Below are 20,794 nucleotides of genomic sequence, written 5' to 3'. Positions count from 1 at the left end.
AGTATTGGCCCTGTCAGAAGCTGGCCTGCCAAGCGGGAGATGTTTGATTGGATTTGTCGCCCATAAAAACTGCAGCATAAAGTCATGTCCTGCAGGAAGTGCTGCGCTTTACATAAGAGAAATTCCACATGTTTCTTTAAGCGTTGCCGATCTTTGCACGGATGACATTGAGTTAGCGGCTGTAAGAATACAGCTCGGCTCTCGAACCCTTTCTATTGCATCCGTGTACGTGTCTCCGCGGAAGAAGGTAGCATTGCATTTGTTTCTACAGCAGCTCTGCGACCGCTTCCCAGCACCTAGAATCATCTGCTGTGATTTCAATGCCCATCATGCCGTTTGGGGTGACAGGAACACGGATTCCCCTGGACGCAAACTTGTAGAGGTTATTGACAGTTTGGACCTGTGCGTTGAAAATGACGGAAGCCCCACTTTTTTCCGGCCTCCAGCCTCAGCGACAGCTATAGACCTGACACTGCATTCACCTGACGTCCGCGGGAGTTGGTGAACAGCGCCTGACCGCATGGGAAGTGATCACTATCTGATTTTTGTGTTTGCTGCCGACTTTCGTATGCATGGTCCTAAAATTAGCAACGTGGTCAACTGGGACAAGTACAGAAAGCACCTAGAACGTGTTTCTGGTAATGTTATTGACAAAATGATTTCTAGTAAGCTAGCAGCAACTACGGCGGTCAAGTTGCCTGGTCATTTTCCGGCCCCGGATTTAAAACTCAGCAACCTTTGCGCAGCGAGAAAAAGGGCGGAGCGCCAACTCGCGCGGAAGAAGGACGACAGGCAACTGAAGACGACCTTCAATAGAATTCTGCTATTAAACGGCACACGAACAAGCTGTACAGGTCGCAATGGGCCTCATTCTGTGCTAGTTTGACTGTGTTCTCACGGATAACGAGAATATGGCGAGTTTTTGGCAGCCTTGCTGGAGAATCTCGCCCTTCGAATCCTTTTGAAGCTCTTGCAATACGCAAGGAAAAACCTATTGCGTGCTTGGCAGAGGAATTTGCAGACGCACTCGTACGCGCTGATTCTGGAATAGATATATATACACCTCCTGCTTCCTCCAGGTCTATCATGGACGTCCCGTTCACGCATCGTGAGCTTCAGACTACGCTCAGTGGCCTGCGGCGCCGGTGTTCACAAGGTCCCGACGGCATCGCCAATCAAATGCTGAATAATCTGCCCTTGCAACTCAGAAAGGAGCTCCTCAACTTCATCAATCGAGTTTGGGAGACTGGCGATGTTCCTCCGTCATGAAAGGTGGCACTTGTAGTTCCAGTACTGAAGCCTGGCAAAGACATGACGGACCTTGCCTCGTATCGCCCTGTGTCATTGACCTCCTGTGTAGCTAAGTTGGTGGAGAAGCTGGTAAATGAACGCTTATCATAGTGGCTTGAGGATAGGAAGGCACTGCCATCATGTATGACAGGATTCCGCCGAGGTCTTAGTGCCCAAGATAGCGTCTTAGACTTGATCAGTCACATTGAACACCTGAGAGCTTTCGGCCTTTCCACCTTAGCCATTTTTCTTTTTGTTGCGAAAGCTTACGACAGCGTGCTTCATAGCTCAATTCTAAACAGTTTGCAAGGCATGGGCATACAGGGCCATATGTTAAGATTCATTTACAAGTTTATAAGTGATCGCGCGGTTCGTGTACGGTTAATGAGTACGTTAAGCACCGAAAGGGTTCTATCGCGAGGTGTGCCTCAAGGAAATGTTCTTTCCCCCACGCTCTTTAACGCCGTAATGGCTGGCCTACGCGATTCGTTGAAAAAAAGTTACAGGCAAGTGCGTATGTCACTTAATGCTGACGACATCTGCATTTGGATTACTGGCTACCAACACAAGCGATTAGCCCTGATAGCTCGACAGGCTATATATTCGGCACAAGCTTACCTTCAAGGTATGGGGTTGTCTCTGTCAATGGACAAATCCGGCTTTATTCTGTCTCCAGGTGTAGAAAGACGTCCAGCGCGGTTGAAGATAGACCTCGGTCACTCTTGCATCCGTCAATTCAACCACGCGCGTTTCCTGGACGTCATTATTGACTCCCGTCTACAGTGGCGAAAAGCTGTAAACGCGATTGTTTCATCTATATCTTCTCGTCTCAATGTGATCCGTAGAATTGCACGTGAGCAATGGGAAAACCAACCTTCTTTAATGGTCAAACTTCATGAAGCGTTGGTGGTCAGCCGGATAATGTATCAATTACCTTTAATTTCCCCCTCGGCATCACAACTTGAGCGTCTCGAAGTTGTCCACAGAAAGAGCCTAAGAAGAATCATTGGAGTTCCCCAGGCGGCTGCGAATAAGGCAGTACTTCATGAGTCCCTATTGAAACCTCTTAGCCTTATTGCTTCTCGGAGACTATTAATGCATCTTGACCGCTTAGGAGAGACGGTAGCTGGGCGATCCCTTCTCCAGCGGCTCTGCAAGAGATATGAGTCGAAGGCTTACTTGGCACTCAATACTCTTAGTTCTTTAGGCATTAATGTCCGAAGGCAAAGGAAACGGTTGAAACCCCCCTGGTCTTTTCCGACCCTCGACTGTAAGGTCACAATTCCCCTTGTGAACGCAAAGCGCAGCTCTCCTTTGGCAGCAACGCGTTCACTTGTACTGGAATACTTGGAAACAGAGTATGCCTGCCATCTTCAAATTTTCACGGATGGTTCTGTGGACAAGGTGAAACAAGCTAGCGCAGCGGCTTTTTACATTCCTTCTTTGGACTGTAAGTGGTCCGTACACTGTACTACTGTCGTATCCTCCACAACGGCTGAAAGTGTTGCTATTGAGGCGGCTTTACGGAAGTCAGGGTCTTGTCCGGTTCAACCTGTTGTCATCCTAATTCAAAATCTGCCCTTCAGAGGTTAGAGCGCGGATTCTCTACTGACGCCTTGTCTCTAAAGCTCTCTGCGCTTGGTGCAGAATCTGCACAGCAGAGGCTTTACTCTACATTTCCAGTGGGTGCCCTCTCACATAGGAGTCAACGGTAATGAGGTGGCAGACAGTCTCGCCCATAAAGCTCTCTCAAGGATTCCATCAAGAAATGTACCTCAAGATGGGAAAAGTCTCGGCAGGAAAACGGTGCTCGATCACTTCAGTACCCTGTGGAGTGCGTCCCACAAGCCATGTGCGACCAAGGGACTGAGAAGATCTCAGGCGACCCTTCTACATCGTATTCGCGCGGCCTCTGCTCGCACTCCTGCATGGATGCATAAGACAGGCATAGCATCGTCTCCGCTCTGCTCTTTATGTGGTGTGTGCGGGGATATCGAAAATTATATTATGTACTGCCGAGAGTACAACGCGGAAAGGCATGTGATGTTCGCTTCCTTCAAGAAGAGAGGAACCCGTCACAGCACAGTGCAGGACGTTGTCTACCCTAGTGGAAACCAGACATGCAAAAGGGAGGCTGCACGCCTTCTTTTAACATTTGTGCAGAACACAGATCTTGTTTTTAAATGGTGAGAGCAGGAACGGACTATGGCCTACTGTGATTGAATGTGTGCGTAGATGGTGTCTTCCGGAGTGGACTACTTTATACTCTGAGTGAATGTGTGTATGGAGTGTGGCACTACAATGGCCTCTGGTCTACTGTCACTGAATATGTGCATAGATGGTGACTTCTGGAGTGGACTGTGATGTGAACTGTGTGGATTGATTGTGTGCATAGATTGTGACTGCGGGAGAGAATGTGTGCTTTTATAAGAGACTGTGCGCTTAGCGGGGTAGATGCGGCATTGTTAATATCGAAGGGACGCTGCGGTGGAGCAATTGCCGGCAGATAAAGCAAGGCGAACCCCAACTGTAGCATTCAACACCTCAACCTCAACCTCGGGCGCCACAGATTCTATCTATTCCGGCACCCCGATATTCCACAGCATTGGGGCAATGTCATTTCCAAGAGAAGGGGCAATGCCGCACTGTTGGCCATTTACTGCCGCCGCCGTGCGGCGCGACAGCACCCGCTGGTCTTCCTTGTCTTCCGCGGCTCGAGCGGATTGGCTGCGTGTGTCTGCTCTGCTAGTCCTGATGTGCCCTCCTTCTCTTTCTGCCGGCTCTCGGTGACAATATTGTCGATTTTAGAGTATCTCTTTATGAATTTCGTGTCTGGTCATTTGGTTGGTTTAAGTTTTAATGCTGTCCTGACTCTATTAGCGACTTCATTAGTAAATATCTTATAGGCAACAGAGAACAAGTTACTGTGTCTGAGGTTTTCAAGACCTTATTATCTCCTATCTTATGGATTAAGATCATCTTAGTGTTTTTCCAAGCTTCTGGTATGTTTAGCTCAAAAGGCAGTACTTATACAGGGTGGCCAGTTTGTCTAGCACGATCTGTCTTCCGTCCTTCAATATATCTGCTTTAAGCTGACCCTCACAAGCTGCTTTCCTTTTCTGTATGGCTCCTAAGCCGTTCGCTACTTCCTATTTATTTACTGGTTGGATATCCCAGTGAAATGGGCAATTGTCTTTCTCATTTACGCCCTGATCACACTGACTACTGTATCGATTTATGTACAACTCTTAGGATAATATACATAGTTATCCGTATTGGCATTTATTTGTCCGCTTTGTCTCTTAGCGCATGCGTACATGTAATTTTTTTCTAAGTCTAGTTTCACGGTCCCAGATTTTCGGCTAGCTGCTTTCTTTAGAAAATGCTCCATTCTCTTCTTATTATTCTTCTTGATGTCGGTTAACTTCCGCATATCGTTTAACTTTGCTCTACCAGTTCTACTCTCTCTGTTGGGTTAGATGCTTTTATGGTTTGGCGTTTCTTTATCAGATCTTCCCTCTCCAGAAGACGTTGCCACAATCCTGTCGAACCATCCTACCGCCTACTTTTACTGAGCACTCCACAGTGATAAATGCGAGATTATCACGCATTGCTTGAACTGTAAGGTCGTCTTCCTCATTTAAAGCCACAGATCTGTTCAGCAGCAAGATCCTGAATTCCCCTATTTTCCCCTTTACTGCTAACTTGTTGACTGGCTTCTGCTACACCGTTTTCTTGCGTTCAGTCTTCAAGTCTGACCCAATTCGAGAAGTTACCATAATGTGCTAGCTGCAGTTCATCTTTTGCACGATTTTTGCACGGCCCCCGCTTTTTTCAGGCTTTCTCTGTGAAAGCATAATGTGAAATCTATTTCATTTTTTATTCTCTTGCACGTTTTACTTCCTTTTCTCTTATTTCCGGAACAAGGCATTCATGGTTCGTAAATATCCATTTATGCAAAACTAAGAACTCCACCCTAATATTCCTAGAGCCTAAGCTCCCGCGGCCTTCTTTCTAGCCTGCTTGTTTATCTCGGCATTGTAGTCACCCATCAGTACACTGCACTGTTTTTACTTTTTTCAGTGCAGATCCCACGTCTTCATAGCAGCTTTCGACGATCTGATAATCACGGCTGGATCTTGGATCCTAGACCTGTACAAGCTTCTGTTTTTACCTAATATTAAGCCCATTTACGGTAATTTCTTCCCCTAGTTAACACTATAGCATTCCTGTATGTTGCCAGCTATATCCTGATTAATGAGGAATCGCACACCTAGTTCACACCAGTCGATAATCCACAATCATATAATATGTGCCCACCCTTAGTGTTTTGAACGCGAGCTCTGTCTTTCAAAGCTTACTAAGCCCTATGACATACCGTTTAATACACAATTTAGCTCCTCTAACAGAGCTGCTAGGCCAAGCTTCCTGCATAAAGCTCTTGCGTTTAACATTGGCAGGATCAGTTTCCAATGGCGGCCTGTCTGGAGCCCGAAATTCTTGGCACCCTCCGCTACGTTACATGTCTTGTTGTTGCCAGGTCAGTTGGTCATCAGTCGCTGGAGACTGAGGGCCGAAGGTTAACTGGTTTATTAATACAGGAGGTTGCGGCGAAGTACTTTAGCAGGGTGGCCAAATGCTGCTCTGGTGAGGTAGAGCCTTGGCGGTTCGGGTCACCGAGAAAATGCGACGTCAGTGCACAGTAAAGAACTCATGGCAGTAGAAATTTTCTGGAGGTCTCCACAACGGCGTTCCTCATAGCCTAAGTTGGATTGACAAGCCAACCATTCATGGCGATAACAACATGCACGAGCAGTATGGAATCGTTTCCAGCATCGAGACTAGCACTTAAAAGGGCATGGGCTCTATTCACGCCCCAACCTAGATATTCTCGTGTGTGCTTTATATTTCGAGTTCTCTCGAGATGTCAAAGGATTGGCGGACGACAAGCCACGAACAGACAGAGGTGAAAAGGTAGGCGTTAAATTCTTTCCTGGAATAAGAAACGCTTAAACATTTACCTGCGCTATATACATCACATAAATTAAAAAAATCCCACACAGTCCCATTCATTTACGTGCCCGATGCGGCTGCTCTCTAGGATCCAGGTTCGGCCAAGCCTTGCTGGCCGAAGTTTAGTGTTGCCAGAATACCAAAAGCCTCTCTGCTGTGCGATGTCAGTATATGATAATCAACCCCAAATGGTCTACATTTCTCTGGAGCAGTCCACTGCATCGACCCTAATAGACAGTGTGCCGCTTTGCGATGATAAAATGCACATTTAGGGTTTTTGCGGCATAAAAAGTTACACCTTTAAATCGAAGGCGAGAACGAGTTTATATAGCTGCCTGCACCATCTATGGTACATGCTGGGGTTGAGAACAGCTTGCTTGGAGCCGTCGTGAAAGTAGGAAAACGAACTCGTCGTAAAGAGGAAGACCTTCGAGATTAACTTCAAAGTCGGATTTCTCACAAATACGAATGTTTTTCTTTTTAAAGGTGCATGGTAAGCCCTACCCTTCTCATGTATTTCACGGCATGTTTCGGTGCACTTTTGTCAATAGCCAATACAGAAAGCGCTTACATGTTTATATCATTTTTATCGCTGATTCATGTTGTTTCGACCAAACCAATAGAAGATATTATTTCTTGAGGACTAGATTTAATGTCAAGTTTGGAGTTGTTTCTCTATATAAAATCAAAAGCCTTTGCATGCGCGAAACTTGTCCAGACGTAGATTTAGCAGTCTGCCTCGGTATGGTTTTGACGATAATGGCACCGTCAAAACAATTTGTTTTGAGATAAATGATTTCAACGTAAAAGTAACTTCAGTATGAACTTTTCGCTTTCAGATTTGCTGACAAATTGGTTCCGTAGGTACTATCTCGGCCGTCATTCTTCATATTATTGTGTTTATTTATTCATCTCATTATTCATCTCACTGTGTTTATTAAGCCGAAGTGCTCAAGATTGTTCCTAAAGAAGTTTTTATTCCATCTGAAAGAACAAATATTCAGTTTATGTATGTAGTTGGGTTTCAAACGTCTGATAGGACAATGCCTCTAATAAAGAGGTGGACCTTTCCGTTCGCTTCCTGCTTTTCAAAGTTATTATTAAAAGATAAATAACGCAGGAGGAAGTGCTGTACTGGAAAAGATGCAACAAAAAGTTTCCTATGAGAAATGAAACAAAAGCAATTTTATTTTTATTTTTGCTCACCCTGTCTAAGAAAATTCTCAAAACCAGTTTGCTTTTCTTGCAAAATACCAATGTGGTGTGAGCGCCCGTAGCATTTTCGCCTCCTCGGCACGCGCGAGCCCAAGGTGTCACAACGTTCAACAGGCGCCGGCAGCGGCACGAACAGCAAGCAACCTTGCCCGGGAAAAGTTTGGTGTCTCGTAAACGCTACGCGAGGAGCCGCAAACATTTGTATATTTGATTTTTACATTTCGAACAAAAATACATCACCCAGAAAGGCATACATAGGAGTTACGACAAACCTCTTAGTTCTGAAGCCAATAATAAGAGCAATAATAAGCATCACTACGACACTGGACCTATTTTAGAACAATCATAAGACTTTGTCATAGCACAGTAAAACCGCCTTTAACACATGTGGATGCTTTGTTCCTGAAGAATAAGGACGCAATGTTACAACACAATGAAACTAAAAAAATTATAACTGTAGACAATTGTCCTCGGGCTCTCGAGATACTGCGCTGAACAAGAACAACATTAAACGAAATATCGTTTTTATGTTTGGCAATAACAAGAAACCAGAGATATCAATCCAATTGAGCTGATCATTTGCTCTGATGGGTATCTTTGTTTAGGTAAGAAAACCTTTAACAGAGAACTACATTTTGTCACGGAGGAATAGTGTGGCACTCATTGCAGCTTTAAGTTAGTAAAATGCTAACCTCTCTTTTTCCTTCCAAATGTGAATACATAATACAAGGGTTCACCAAAGGAGCAGCAATACGTTGCAAGATATGTGTTCTTGGCTGTCTCCTCACCTGCAGGCCCTGGTGGCAACGGTTGTCCACAGTGCGTCGCATTCATATCAGTTTACACAAGATATTCACACAATTAGTGCAAGGAGGAAATTACCAGTCCCAATCCTCCCCCTCCTTGAAATCCCGCTTCTCTTCGCTTTATAGTCCAGACATAGGAACGACATGAAGCGGCGGATGAGTGGTAAGTACTATGCTCAGTTTCTGAACGGAGCTACAAAACAAGAACCGCACAACAGATAAATTTACGCACGATGTATCCTGACAGATTGACTCTAATAGAGGAGAGATTTGTGATTCCAGCTCCATTGAATTCGTTTCTTTTATGAAGTGTGCGAATGGCTTCTCTTTGCTTCTGGGCGCACATGAAAAACTGGTAACAGTAGGGGAACATTGTTCAAGTCTATGCGGGCTTCAGGAGCGATTTTTTCGAAAAACAAGACAGGCAGGATTTTCAATGTATGGCTGAAAAAAAAATGTGCGAACAAGGCGCGGTCGAGCAGAATCCGTCCGCAAGCATTGCTGTCATATAAAAGGAGTAAATTTGAGGGCCGAATATTGGTCTACAAGAAGGCACTTGAAATTTCAATTCAGAAATTAGAATTAAATTTCTAAACGAGTGCTAAAGTACATCTCATTTAAGGCGGCAAAATTAAGAAGCGCACTCTCAGGCGACTTGTGTTGAATAGTTAGAAACACATGCATGAGTAGGCTGGCAGTGTGCACTAAACGTTTTTATCTATCATTCCGCTTCTCGTACGGATTGAGCGCTTTGCAATATTTTAAACAAACACGTAAACATTTATTCTACTTTCCGGGGATTAGCTCAAAGAGCTCAGCGCGAAAGAATAGATCGCGCGTACTGTATCAGGGCTGTCTGCACATACACAAAGCACGTAAGAGGGAGTACATCAGAGTCTGGGTTGAACAGAATAAAAGAGAAAAATGTTAGGTTCCGTATGGACGCTTCCCTCCGGTCATACAATGTAAAGTGCGTCATAACAAGTTGTTGCATTTTCTACAGGGTGGCATCAGACTGAGAGCGCGTTCCTCTGAGCCAGTGCGCTACTGCATGCCCGTCTTGGCGATGGCCGCCAAGAGAGGAGAGTCTTTGTCTTCTCCGGGCGGGCTGCAGGTGGCGTCGAAATCATCCAGCAGTATGTCATACACAACCACGTCGGTGCCTCCCATCTTCCAGTTATACGCGTTGCGCATACGCGCTGTCAGCTCTTCAGGCCCGGCGAACAATGCCACCTGGATGGATGACATAAATTATAGATCGCAATTTAAATGCAGCTTTGTACCGTCAAAGCGACAGAAGCTCCTGTGTCTGCCAAGTCCTTCTTCCTTTCTTAAAGAACAGGCGGAGAGACGCAGCTATAATGATCGGTTTAGGGGTTGGAGAGTTAGCTAACGCTTACGGCTTAAAATGAAGCATTTTGGTGTCCGCTTAGAACTCCACACGAGTAAGTGGGCAATGCAGGGATTGCCGTGTTAACCTGCGCCAGATTCGCTCTTGGTGTGCCAGATTGGTGAAACTATTGCAAGGCAGTGTCTACAAGAACAAACGGTTTTTCACATAATCGCTGAAAGCTGCTCCAAAACCAAAAGGACTACCACACAAAAGCGCTACATTAATAGTCAAGGCTACGTTTATTGCAGGTATGCCCTATATTTATCGTGGCCACTATCGTGGCCCTGCGCTTAAGGAAAGGAAGCAGAAGTGGAAAGCAATCGCGAATAATGTGCTCCAGATTATGAACGGAGGTGAAATCGCCATGGACCTTTGTTTTCACAATATTTTTTGAGAGAGGGAGAGCTTCATTTGGGGGCTCATATCTTTTCTCACTAGAGCGGCTCCCTGCCTGCTTTCAACTCTACACTACAAGTGCAATTATATTATAGTGTACTCGACTACGGAAGTGTGTCATCCGTGGCGCGAACCACTGGTAGCGAGGTGGTCGCTAGAACGATGAAATGTGTAAAGGGAACTCGCGGCGCTGGTGAACACTCTCAAGGTCTGACCACTCACTGCACCTCCTCGCGGATTACGCCGACAACTGATCGCGAAGCACCGCATAATTTTTGTGCTCTTCACGTACAATTGAGCGGAACATGTCCCGTAGGATGTCATGGTTGTGTGTGAATGCCGGGAAAGAAGCCATGGCTGAGCCAGCAAGTACTAGCGTGTCGTATACGGTGGATTGCTGCTGTAGGAACTCGTACATCGTAACCGCCTCCGTCAAAAACTCAGCGACAGTACCGGGGGGATGGGGAGGGGGGCGCGCACGAGGCCAACGAAAAGCTGTTCTTTAAACCCGCGCATTAAATGGCGTAAGTTCTTTTCTTCCGACATGGCTGGGTCAGCTCGCCGGAAGAGCGGCGTCATGTCCTCGACATACATAGCGAACGTCTGGTTGGGCATCTAAATCCTGGACTCCAGAGCCCACTCTGCTCGTTCCCGACGATCCGCGCTGGTGTATGACTCGAGCAGTCGACGACGGAACTCATGCCTTGAGGTCAAGACATCTTCGCGGTTCTCGTACCACGTACGAGCGCCGTCTTCCAAGCTGATTAAGGTTTTCCGCAGTTTCTCGGCGTCATCCCACTGATTGAATGAGGCGACGCGTGCAATCTGACCGAGCCAGTCTTCGACGTCCTCAAGCTGAGAACCCTGAATGGACTTTGGTACTATTGTGTTCTGGAGGTAATAATTTGTGCCTTGCATTGTTGGTCGAGGGACAGGTACCGAGGTAAACACCTATAGCCTGTGCTCAGGGGGCAGTCCTAGGTTTTGGAGGCTGACTCGATGAGCTGGTGTGTCGACCGGCAAATGCCCGAGGTCCGCGGTGCGAGCAAAGATGTTTGACATAGGCCAGGAATGCACCCAGCACCTCCAGAAAACATATGTCGCGGAACCCAGGACTGAGACACCGTTCGCCAGCAACGATTTCTGAAAAGCCCTCGGCTCGCGCGTGCAAAACCTTCACCTCCTTGCCTTTTTGGAGTCAACTGGGGCCACCAGGTGGCAATATTAAGCCTCAGGTACGATAGCGATTGAGAAGCTTTGGAGCCGACGGTTTCAAAGTGGTATTCCATCTTAAGAAAGGCGCAAATGCTGTGCCTAGATAAAATGATGTGCGTCGTTTGCATGAACACAGCTATCTTCGTTACGGACGCCATTTTGTTGTCCAGAGTATAGCTTCAAAAGAGCAGCAGTGTAGCTTCAGAAGTGCGAAGTAAATAATGGTGTGTGCTTAGCGTTCCCTTAAATGCGCCGATCCTATACTGAAGCTGCATCACTCTTGCACACGCCGGTGGCATTTCGCTGTGTTCCAGAGAATACAAAATGGAGGCAGCTCTATTGCATGTCCAGGCCGTCTTTATGCTGGCCAGAGGGGAGTTCACTATAAGAAATGTTCATGGTTCGAAATACTTCCTGAAATCTTCTCTTCAAAGAACAGTAGCCAGAATTGCCTTCAGTTCATCTCCAGTGTTGGATTCCACGAAAGCCGGTCTCCCTATTTAATTTGTGCAGAGCCCACGAGGTTCGCTTCCGTGCCTTGTGGGGCTCTTTGGTAGCATTCATGGAATTTTTGTAGGGGCGACGGCGACTTCCCCTGTCTGCGCTCGTGCGCGAATGAACGAATGATGATGCTGTGTGCTCCTGTTCTCGACATGCAAAAATGCAGTTGATGTCTGGCGTTCGTAGTGTTTCCATCATTTCTTGTCAGTGTTGAAAGTTAGAAAATATACCTATCAAATGCATTTGAAGAAAAGCCAACCGCCGACAGGCTCATAAGTGTCCTGCCATGCATCATGAAAAATTCTCAGACAGCACACATACGACAAAGAGCGAGGAATTATTCAGTACTAATTCCAAAATGGCTCCATGAATGTTGCGGGTTCCAACGAGTCAAATGCTTTCTCGTAATCAATGAAGGCTATAAGAGGGGTCTGCGCCTTTCTCAATCACACAGATGGTAGTGTGAACAAAGTATATTGTCTAGTATCTTTTGCAAAGACCTCCCCAATCATCAGGTTGATTCAAGCCTAAGGTTGTTGTGCATGACTATTAGCGATTACCTCAGTATATACTCTATTGGCACAGGACAATAAGCTGACGGATTTATGATTTCTCAAGTCCTTGACGTCTTCTTTCTTAAGAAATAAGGTAATGTTTATGTTCTTACAAGCTTCTGTGACGCTACACGTCATGACAAATTGCGTATACAGAGTTGCGAGATTTTCTAGCACAATCTCCCATTCTTCCTTCAAGAGATCTGCTGTTAACTGATTCTCAACAGCAGCTTTCCCTCTTTGCATTGCACCTAAGACTTTTAGTTCATCCTTCATTACTGGCGGGATGTCCCATTGTTCTGCACTGATGCCTGTCTAGCGTTCTGATAACAATGGCTACTGTATAGTTTGGTGTAGAACTCTTCAGCTACTTTAACTTTATTATCGATAATGCTAATTAGATTGCCCTCTTTGTCTCTTAACACATACTACAGGTGTTTGCCTAGGCCTCACTGCTTTTAGGCTACTTTCTTTCTTCAGAGCATGCTCCATCCTCCCCATATAATCTTAATCAAGTCGGCTACCTTGCGCTTATTTGTTAACTTTGAAAGCTATGCCAGTTCTTGTCGGTAAGTTTAGAAGTTTTCATCCTTTGGCGTTTCTTAATCAGTTATTTCGTCTCTTGAGGTAGCTTGTCATTATCTTGTCGGCTTATTTTACCGGCTACGTCTACTGCGCACATCGTAATGATAATTAGCAGTTTTCAAACAGCCGGAACCGAAGCCATGTGGTTGGCGGAGTTTTTTATGAGTATTTACTAGCAATATGCTCGGCCTCTAATTGTTGGCTCAATATATGTGTTATACTACTGTTATACTACAGTTATACTACCATTAGTGGAGCGGAGAGTCCTTCCTTTTTCGGACTTACTACTTTATATCCTGTACTACAAGCTCTACAGTTGTCCGGTTGGTATAATTGACACAAAAGCAAAACATAGTATATTACTAATTGGGCATTCTTCTTACCTGTTTCAGTAGATCTTCCCAATCTTCTAGCCCGATTGGGCAATTAACATTTAGTAAAACGACATTCCCTGCATTATTTCCTACAATCCCGCTTAAGTAGACTCCCGCGTATGTTTGTTGGTTAGACGTGCCTTGGTGTTTCAGACGGTTCCCAAACAAAAGGGGAAAATTTCTCGTAGCCTAATTGCCCTAATCAACTTGGCTTCGGAGTTAAGTAAGTACCTTTTTGAAATGTTCTGAATAATGAAAAAAAGAAATAAGAACTTCGTTATAAAATTACATTCAACGAATGCACGCTGATGCATGAATTTTCAGATCACCTTTGCAGCCCGTTTCACGAAGATAACTAACAGCCTGTCAACCTGAAACAACCACTGCACCGTGCCGCGTACTGGTGAAACACCAAACAACCTGAGAAAGAAGGCTCGGGCCATCATTTCAAGTAAGCATCGCGTACTATATTTTTTCAATGCCTTGAGACCATATAGATCCCTCCAGACGAAATTGCTTTGAAAGTGCGCTACGTATCTCTGTAAGGCCGCTATTTATGACGTAACCTTCCTTTTTTGGGACCCAGGAGGCGCTTGAGCAAGAGACTGTACGGAACCAAGAATCGTCGGGTGTCGAGGGTCAAGACTCATTAGAGGTCCGAATGCGGACAGCCTAGGCGTCGTCTTTATTCGCACTCCGACGAGCATTCAACTGGTCAACGAAGTTGGCGGTGGCCTACTTGAAAAAAAAAACGGGCCATTTAGAAAGCCGGGAGAAAAAACCGGACTAAGCGGCTCACGTTCAGCGACACTGGACATGAGCGCCTGTGCCGCATTAGGGAAGCTAGCCCAATTAGGCTGCCAGGACGCAAGAGCAGCTGCGCACTCCGCAAGAGTGGCAAAGACGCCGTCAGGAGGGGAAAAAGACCCGAGAACGCGGGAGGTCGGCAATGATGCAGGCGCTGGTTTTGAGAGGAGGGCGAGGGGAAACATTCCACCATGGAAAGAACTAATATATCGTATGGTGGGCGAAGCAAGCAACTCCGGTCAGTGTAGAGACGATCAAGGCATCGGGCAATACCGCTGGCCATTCGGTCCTCAGGTGCCTCAAGCGCCCAAGTCATAGCGGAGAAGCTGAGCCTGAGCAAACTAACAAGGTCAACTCCACAGCCTCTCCGTCCCTCTTGACGAAACCTCTCGCGCCAACGCAGCGGCAAATATGGTTGGGCTCCTCCGCCTCTTCGTCATGTACTCGATAATATGCAGTTCCTGAATAGATCTGTTCTGTTCCAAATGCGCCTAACAGTGTTTGTTTTCCTCTCCGTCCCGTGAGGACCCGCGCAGTAAGTGGGGTCGCGACATTGCTGAAGATTCAATTGCCGACATTGAAAGTTTCAAAGAATAAGAACTTGCCATAGACCCAGAGCCCTACGTCGGCATTATTTGCCAGAATTAAGCACCACGGTCATCAACGGGAAGAACTGATGCTTCCAGAACAACTTCATCAGCTTTTGAAGAAACCATGTTGCGCATAAAAAGACAACCACAGGAAGGAGCGCAATTGCGCTCTTTCTGTACCTTTGGCCTTTCCTGTGGTTGTCTTTTTATGCGCAACATGGTTCTTCAAAAGCAATGTACCAACTTGCCCAACAAGAAGTTCTTCTAAACCAACTTCATCAGCGTTCATCATTCCATTATTCGCCCCAAAAAACTGAAAATTTATTTATAGCGAGTGCTACCCTACCCTGTTCATTTGAATCTTTAGAAAAAGCACTCGCTAACTCCAAAGGTTGCTGCCGCATGTGCTGTGATTTACCATTTACGGTTATCGCTATGACAGTTCTGTTCACTCCTCCCGCCGCGCTGCAAAGTACTCTGCTGTGCTGTTTTGTCGCCGCGTTGTCTTTTCCTTGTGCTCCTCTGTAGACGTGCTGTTTTTCTTCCCTGCACTGTTTTGCCGCCATGCTGCTTTTTCCCTGAGCTGTATGTCCTGTGCTGTTTTTTCATGGCGCCACATTCCGCTAATAATGAAGACAGGCCTATTGCTGAGCTCAAAAAACAAAGACATCGTATCTACCACGGCAGTGAAGCTATGCTTACGAGTGCTTCCGTGCAGTGAACCAGCTCTGTGGTATCTTGTCGCGGTGGTTTATTGCACTGAAGCGTAACTCCATGTTAATAGCAATGGCGCCACCGAAAGCGCGCCAGGACGATGACCTCACCTCTTTGTGGAGTGAAGTAGTTCTTCCCTCCACCCAAGCACACTCAGAATCGAATATTTCCTTCTGCATCAGGCACACTCGATCGTAGCCCGTCCTATTCGGGTGTCCTGTGGCAATGTTGTTGAAAACGCCGGCCGGAACAGCCTGGTCCATCAGCTGGGGGCCCTTGGTTGTGGGAGGCACATGGAATACTTCGGCTCCGAGCTGCGCGAAAACAGTCGTCTCTTAAGTGTCAGCACCACAAACGGGCCCGAAATGAAACGCGCGCACTTTCTCTGTGCAGTGCTCGGTACCTCTTTCTTAATCCTGCAACTCAATGTGGAAGTTTTTGTAGCGATAGCTACATTACGGTAGCATTTCGAGCCTTCAGTGGGGCGGCGCCGCCACCTTGCGGCTGCGTGACCAACCACGTGGCAGCGTGGCTGCACCGCCAAGATGTCACGTGGTTGGTCACGTGGTGCGGAGCAGCGCCACGGCTGATCACGTCGTTGGTCACGTGACCAAGTTGCACTCGGCCAGCTGTAGCTATCGCGTCATTCCAGGTTTAACCAGAGCTAAACATCCACCAATTTTTTCCCCGCACCATAAAAAAGTGTAATAGGCACTTGAAGCCCGAGGAAAAAACTGTCTCGAAGGCCGCTAAACAGAAGCCTCACGCTTCCTTAGCAGCGTCACACAGTAGTGGCGTAAGAGCTCAGGAGCAAAAAAAAAACAGAAAACAACGCACAGAATTACAACATTAATAAGCCACATACAGCGAACACAGGTCGATAATATGTGTAACTTTGCCAAACTTAAGGAATAAGGAAAATCTAGGCAGCACACAGTCTACATAACAATATACACAGCGCCTGCACACAACCCATCTCAGAAAGGCTAGTTTATGATGTTTGTTTCACAGGGCCCCACACACTGCCTCTTGCGTACCAGCGACCGCATACTTCTACACAGCTCACCGCTACCAGCTCCATAAGGAGGTTATGAGGACAGATGCCAAATCCTTACAATTTCCACATCTCGGACTAAATGGTCCCGGGGGCCAGACAACAAGTGCTCTGCTTCTTTATTCGTTAACCTGTGCACCCTCAAACTTTCGCTGAAAAACTTTTGTACGCCCTAGCTCCCCTTTATCGGAACTGCCCTATTAATCGGCACACAGAAAAAACCCAGGCTGTACCACCTATTAAAAGAAAATTGTCACATGCTTGTTTCCTGATGTCGCCAATGTAAGGGCTGGCTAGTTGTGTGAAATGCTTAACCGATATGCCAGCCGTCTCAGGGAAGACAGAAAATTTTCAAAATTAAGCCTTCTGGGTTAAAAATATGGCTTTTGAGCATAGTATTACCACTGTTAGCGGACACCGGAAAGCCGCTGAATTGTCTTTAGTAGAAATCTTGTTAACTAATTTCTGGTCAGTAACTTCTTAACTATCACATCGTGACAACTCGTCGCAATCAGAGAAGTGTGGCCTTTCATTAGTACTAGCCACACCAGTTTCTAGAATTTCGAAAAAGTGATTACCATCTGCGCTGTGGCTCGACAATATTTGGCTTTTTTGACTAGTTACATGCACTGGAAAGCTTGTTTTTCCTGCATGCTATTCAAAGCTCTTGTATTTTCGCACGCTGTAACCAAATTTAACCACTACAATTAGGCGCTAAGTTGCAATTAAAGATATGTAGCCGGTAGTAGTTGCAGCCATATCAGTGTTTAGAATTTCGAAAAAGCGAATACCGTCGCCAATGTGGCTCGGCTAATTTTGGCTACTTCATCCCAAATTAAATGCTCTTTCAACTGCATGCAGGCAAAGCTACCCTTCCAGTGCATGTAACTATTCAAACCCAAATTTTATCGAGCCACAGCGACATGGTTAATCTCGTTTTCGAAATTCCAAAATCTCATATGGCTATCACTATCGACCGCCTTAAAATCACAAAATGCATCGAGTTGCCCATCTGTGATAGTTAAAAAGTTAGTTATCAGAAATTAGTTAACAAGCTTACTACGCAAATCAATTCATCGGCTTTCCGGTGTCTGCCAGAACTGGTAATAATACGCCGCAAAGGCCATATTTTTACCCCAAAAGAGTATTTTTTGAAATTTTCGAAAGTCTTTTCTCAAACACCGGACAATTGAAACACCTCTCAGATCACCCGACTTGGCATTTTCACGCACCTCACTTCCGTTTGCGCACGGCGCCCCTTTCTAACCCACATCCTATTAATGTTGCTAGCAAAGAATGTGATAATGACAAGCTGGCAGTGAACCCTCTTCAGAAAAGCCGCATTCTACTCGACTAAAGCTTGTGCATCGTTAAACCTAGAACAAATGGTAGTGTTTTTACTACAACTATCCTGGTGCATCCACGGACTGCGTCGCATTTCATTCGATCGATCTGCCACATTGTCTCGTCTACAGCACCGCCCCTTGTTCAGTCCGAGGCGTAGATGCCGCGTTTAGATGGAGGAAAAACTGCAATGACTGGTTATCACGAAATTAAAGGCGCGGTAACTATCTCATTTGTCGGTGAATGCCCGAACTGAGCAGTGAGGAGGAAGTAAGGTGGTAGTGAAGAAAGAGATACAGAAGTGGCGCAGTATACGGCTCAGATTTTCTACTCTCTGAGAGAATTAAACGTGCATTGATATCGCACACCAGCCGGGCGCCTTTCTGCGCTTCGCGAGCATCGAAACTTAGTCGCCGCGGTAACGCTAAATCTGCCAGCGTGCTCTGCGACGTCAACTCAAATTCTCCATAAAGATTCCCAAGTGGTCTGAATTCTAATGCGAAAGCACTATACGGCTCACCGGCAACGAAACCAGGCGTTGTTGTGCAGGCGAAACTGTCCGAAATATCCAATGACACCATCAGCACAGCTGTCATAGCAACCACAAGACAGTCATTAGAGGACGCGATGCAGTTTAGGTGAAAGGCCTATAGGGTGAAGGAGGCCAAAAGCTCTTAGGTTCGAGACATTTAGGGCTACTACTTTAAGGTAAACACATTTGACCTGAAGGCTATTAGCCTAAAGGCTTTTGGGACCGGGAGGTTTTTGTCCTCTAGGCCATTGGGACTAGCAAACAAATATAAATATTTAGTACCCTCTACGTGAGACAAACGCTTTTCTATTCAGAGCACTTAAGTAGTAACTGCTCTCCGTAATTTTTCCGAAGCCCCTGCACCACGGTACCTCTTCTTTCACTCTCAACTTTCTCTCTTCATTCGCACCGCTGTTTAAGTGTCCACAGATGCGATACAGCTACTGCACTCTTTTTTCCTCAAAACCAGCAGTGGAACGTGCGCTCTCTTGCAGCGCGGTAGATTGAAATGCGAGTTCACACAGCAGATGATTCGCAGAAGTTATCGCGCTGCCGGAGACGTACGTGCGTTCACATGACGGGGAGCCCCAGATGCGGCTACCTGGCTACGTTGGCTGCCACTCAGCCACGAAGTGCTAGGAACCCACTTCTGCCGCAGCGACTTGTTGTGTCATATCTCATCGCCCCGGGAAATCAAGGTGCGCAATATATGTGCGGCAGGACGTCCAGCACGCCCTCATCGGCTCGGCGGCGGCAACATCCGATGCCCAAGAGTGCGTGGTGGTGACAGCGCGCGTAGGTTGTGTTGACACGTCGGTGGCCAGCGTTTATGTGCGCCCAGCTGTCGCGTGGAACGCGCTGTGTTTTTGTACAGTGTCTTCGTCCTGTGCCCCGCGCCAAATCATTTGTGGTGATTATAACGCCCACCATAGTGAGTGTTTATAACCGCCTGGACGCTTTACAACCACCTGGACGCGGCAGCGCGCCACTACGCCAACAAGCTATACCGCCGGCAGTGGGCTTCACTATGCCAAAAGATGGAGGAAGGATGGAGGAGGTCGCGAAGGCTGTTTGACACCCTGCGGCGCATCACCGAACCACAGGCCAATCGTCAACCGCTGGCCGTCCTCGCAATCTCCAGCGGGCTGAGCTTGGAAGAGCTGGCACAGCGGATAGCCGACTGGCTCGCGCCGCCCAGACCCGCAAACGCAGCTAACATATCTACTCGTAAGAGGCCCAGAAGCGACGCCAGTCCCTCTCCCACCGTTTCGGAAGGTCCATGTGATGCGCGGTTCACCGCGGAGGAAGTGAACAATGCGCTGCAGCGCTGCAGCCGCCGCTCGGTGCCCGGAACGGACGGGGTGACATACCAGATGCTGCGAAACCTGGTTGCTGAGCAACGACAGATCCTCCTGCAGGAGATCAATCTGGTGTGGGAACGCGGGGAGATACTGGAGGATTCAAGAACCGCGGTCGTTTGTCTCATCCGGAAGCCAGGGCGCCCACCTACAGAGCTGAGCGGATACAGGCCAGTGGCATTAACATCGGCGGCAGGTAAGCTCATGGAGAATATGGCGTTGCAACGTCTGAACTAACGGGCTGCGCCGGCTGACTTGATTGACGAGCTACAGAAGGGTTTCCGCGGGATGCGGTGCATGGCTATTTCTATATCGGACGTTGTTACAGCACTGGAGCATGCCAAGGCGGCAGGACAGGTTGCTCTGCTGCTACTACTGGATGTCTCGAGCGCTTTTGACAACGTTCACCAAGCACCAATTTTCGCGGTGCATGAGGGGGCCAGTATGAGCGGGCGCCTCTTGCGATACGTTCACGGCTTCCAGAGCGGGCGCACCATGCGCGTACGAGTAGGGGGCAAGCTCTCTGAGCCTCCTCCGGTGGACTTTGGCGTGCCGCAAGGCTCTGTCCTATCACCATTTCTATTTAATGTGGTCATGTCGGTGGTGCCGGCCTCCCTCCCCACGAGCAGCCGACACCATGTTTACATGTCCCTATATGCAGACCACATAGCTTTGTGGTGCCTGGGACCACCGGGCGAGGCGCTCCGCCTGCGGGGGTGCCTTCAGGGATCTCTGACCGGAATCGATGCCAGCTTGCGCGGCCTTGGTCTGTCGCTGAGCATGGACAAATAGGTGGCCATGGCCGGCTTTTATGGGCTCGCGCGCGCACCTTGCACTACTGTCACTGGACGGGACACCCCTCTGTGTTGCGCAACAGCTCGCCAGAGCCGTCATACACGAGGCGCTCCAGGACCATATCCTCCTGTTCACCGATGGCTCAGTAGTCCGCGACAGCTGCTCCCTTGCCGCGGCGGCTACCATCCCCGCCCTGCGACTGCACAGTAAGCAACACGCAACCTTCCTGGGCTCCTCAACGACGGCGGAGTTGATGGG

General features: G+C 47.3%; 1 protein-coding gene across 1 annotated transcript in view; it reads right to left on the bottom strand.

Annotated features, from left to right (window-relative positions):
* Nucleotides 1–9,124: 9,124 nt before the first annotated feature.
* LOC144103388 (uncharacterized) overlaps nucleotides 9,125–20,794 on the bottom strand; it is a 54,653-nt gene continuing 42,983 nt past the window's right edge. Inside the window, exons 5-6 of the mRNA XM_077636120.1 lie at nucleotides 15,564–15,767; nucleotides 9,125–9,557 (exon numbers count right to left, since the gene is read on the bottom strand). Of these exons, the coding sequence (XP_077492246.1) occupies nucleotides 9,369–9,557; nucleotides 15,564–15,767 (393 nt within the window). The 3' untranslated portion in view covers nucleotides 9,125–9,368. The remainder of the gene's footprint in view (nucleotides 9,558–15,563; nucleotides 15,768–20,794) is intronic.

Source organism: Amblyomma americanum, chromosome 9, assembly GCF_052857255.1.
Source record: "Amblyomma americanum isolate KBUSLIRL-KWMA chromosome 9, ASM5285725v1, whole genome shotgun sequence".
Taxonomy (NCBI): Eukaryota; Metazoa; Arthropoda; class Arachnida; order Ixodida; family Ixodidae; genus Amblyomma; species Amblyomma americanum.
This window is presented reverse-complemented; position numbering and strand designations above follow the sequence as displayed.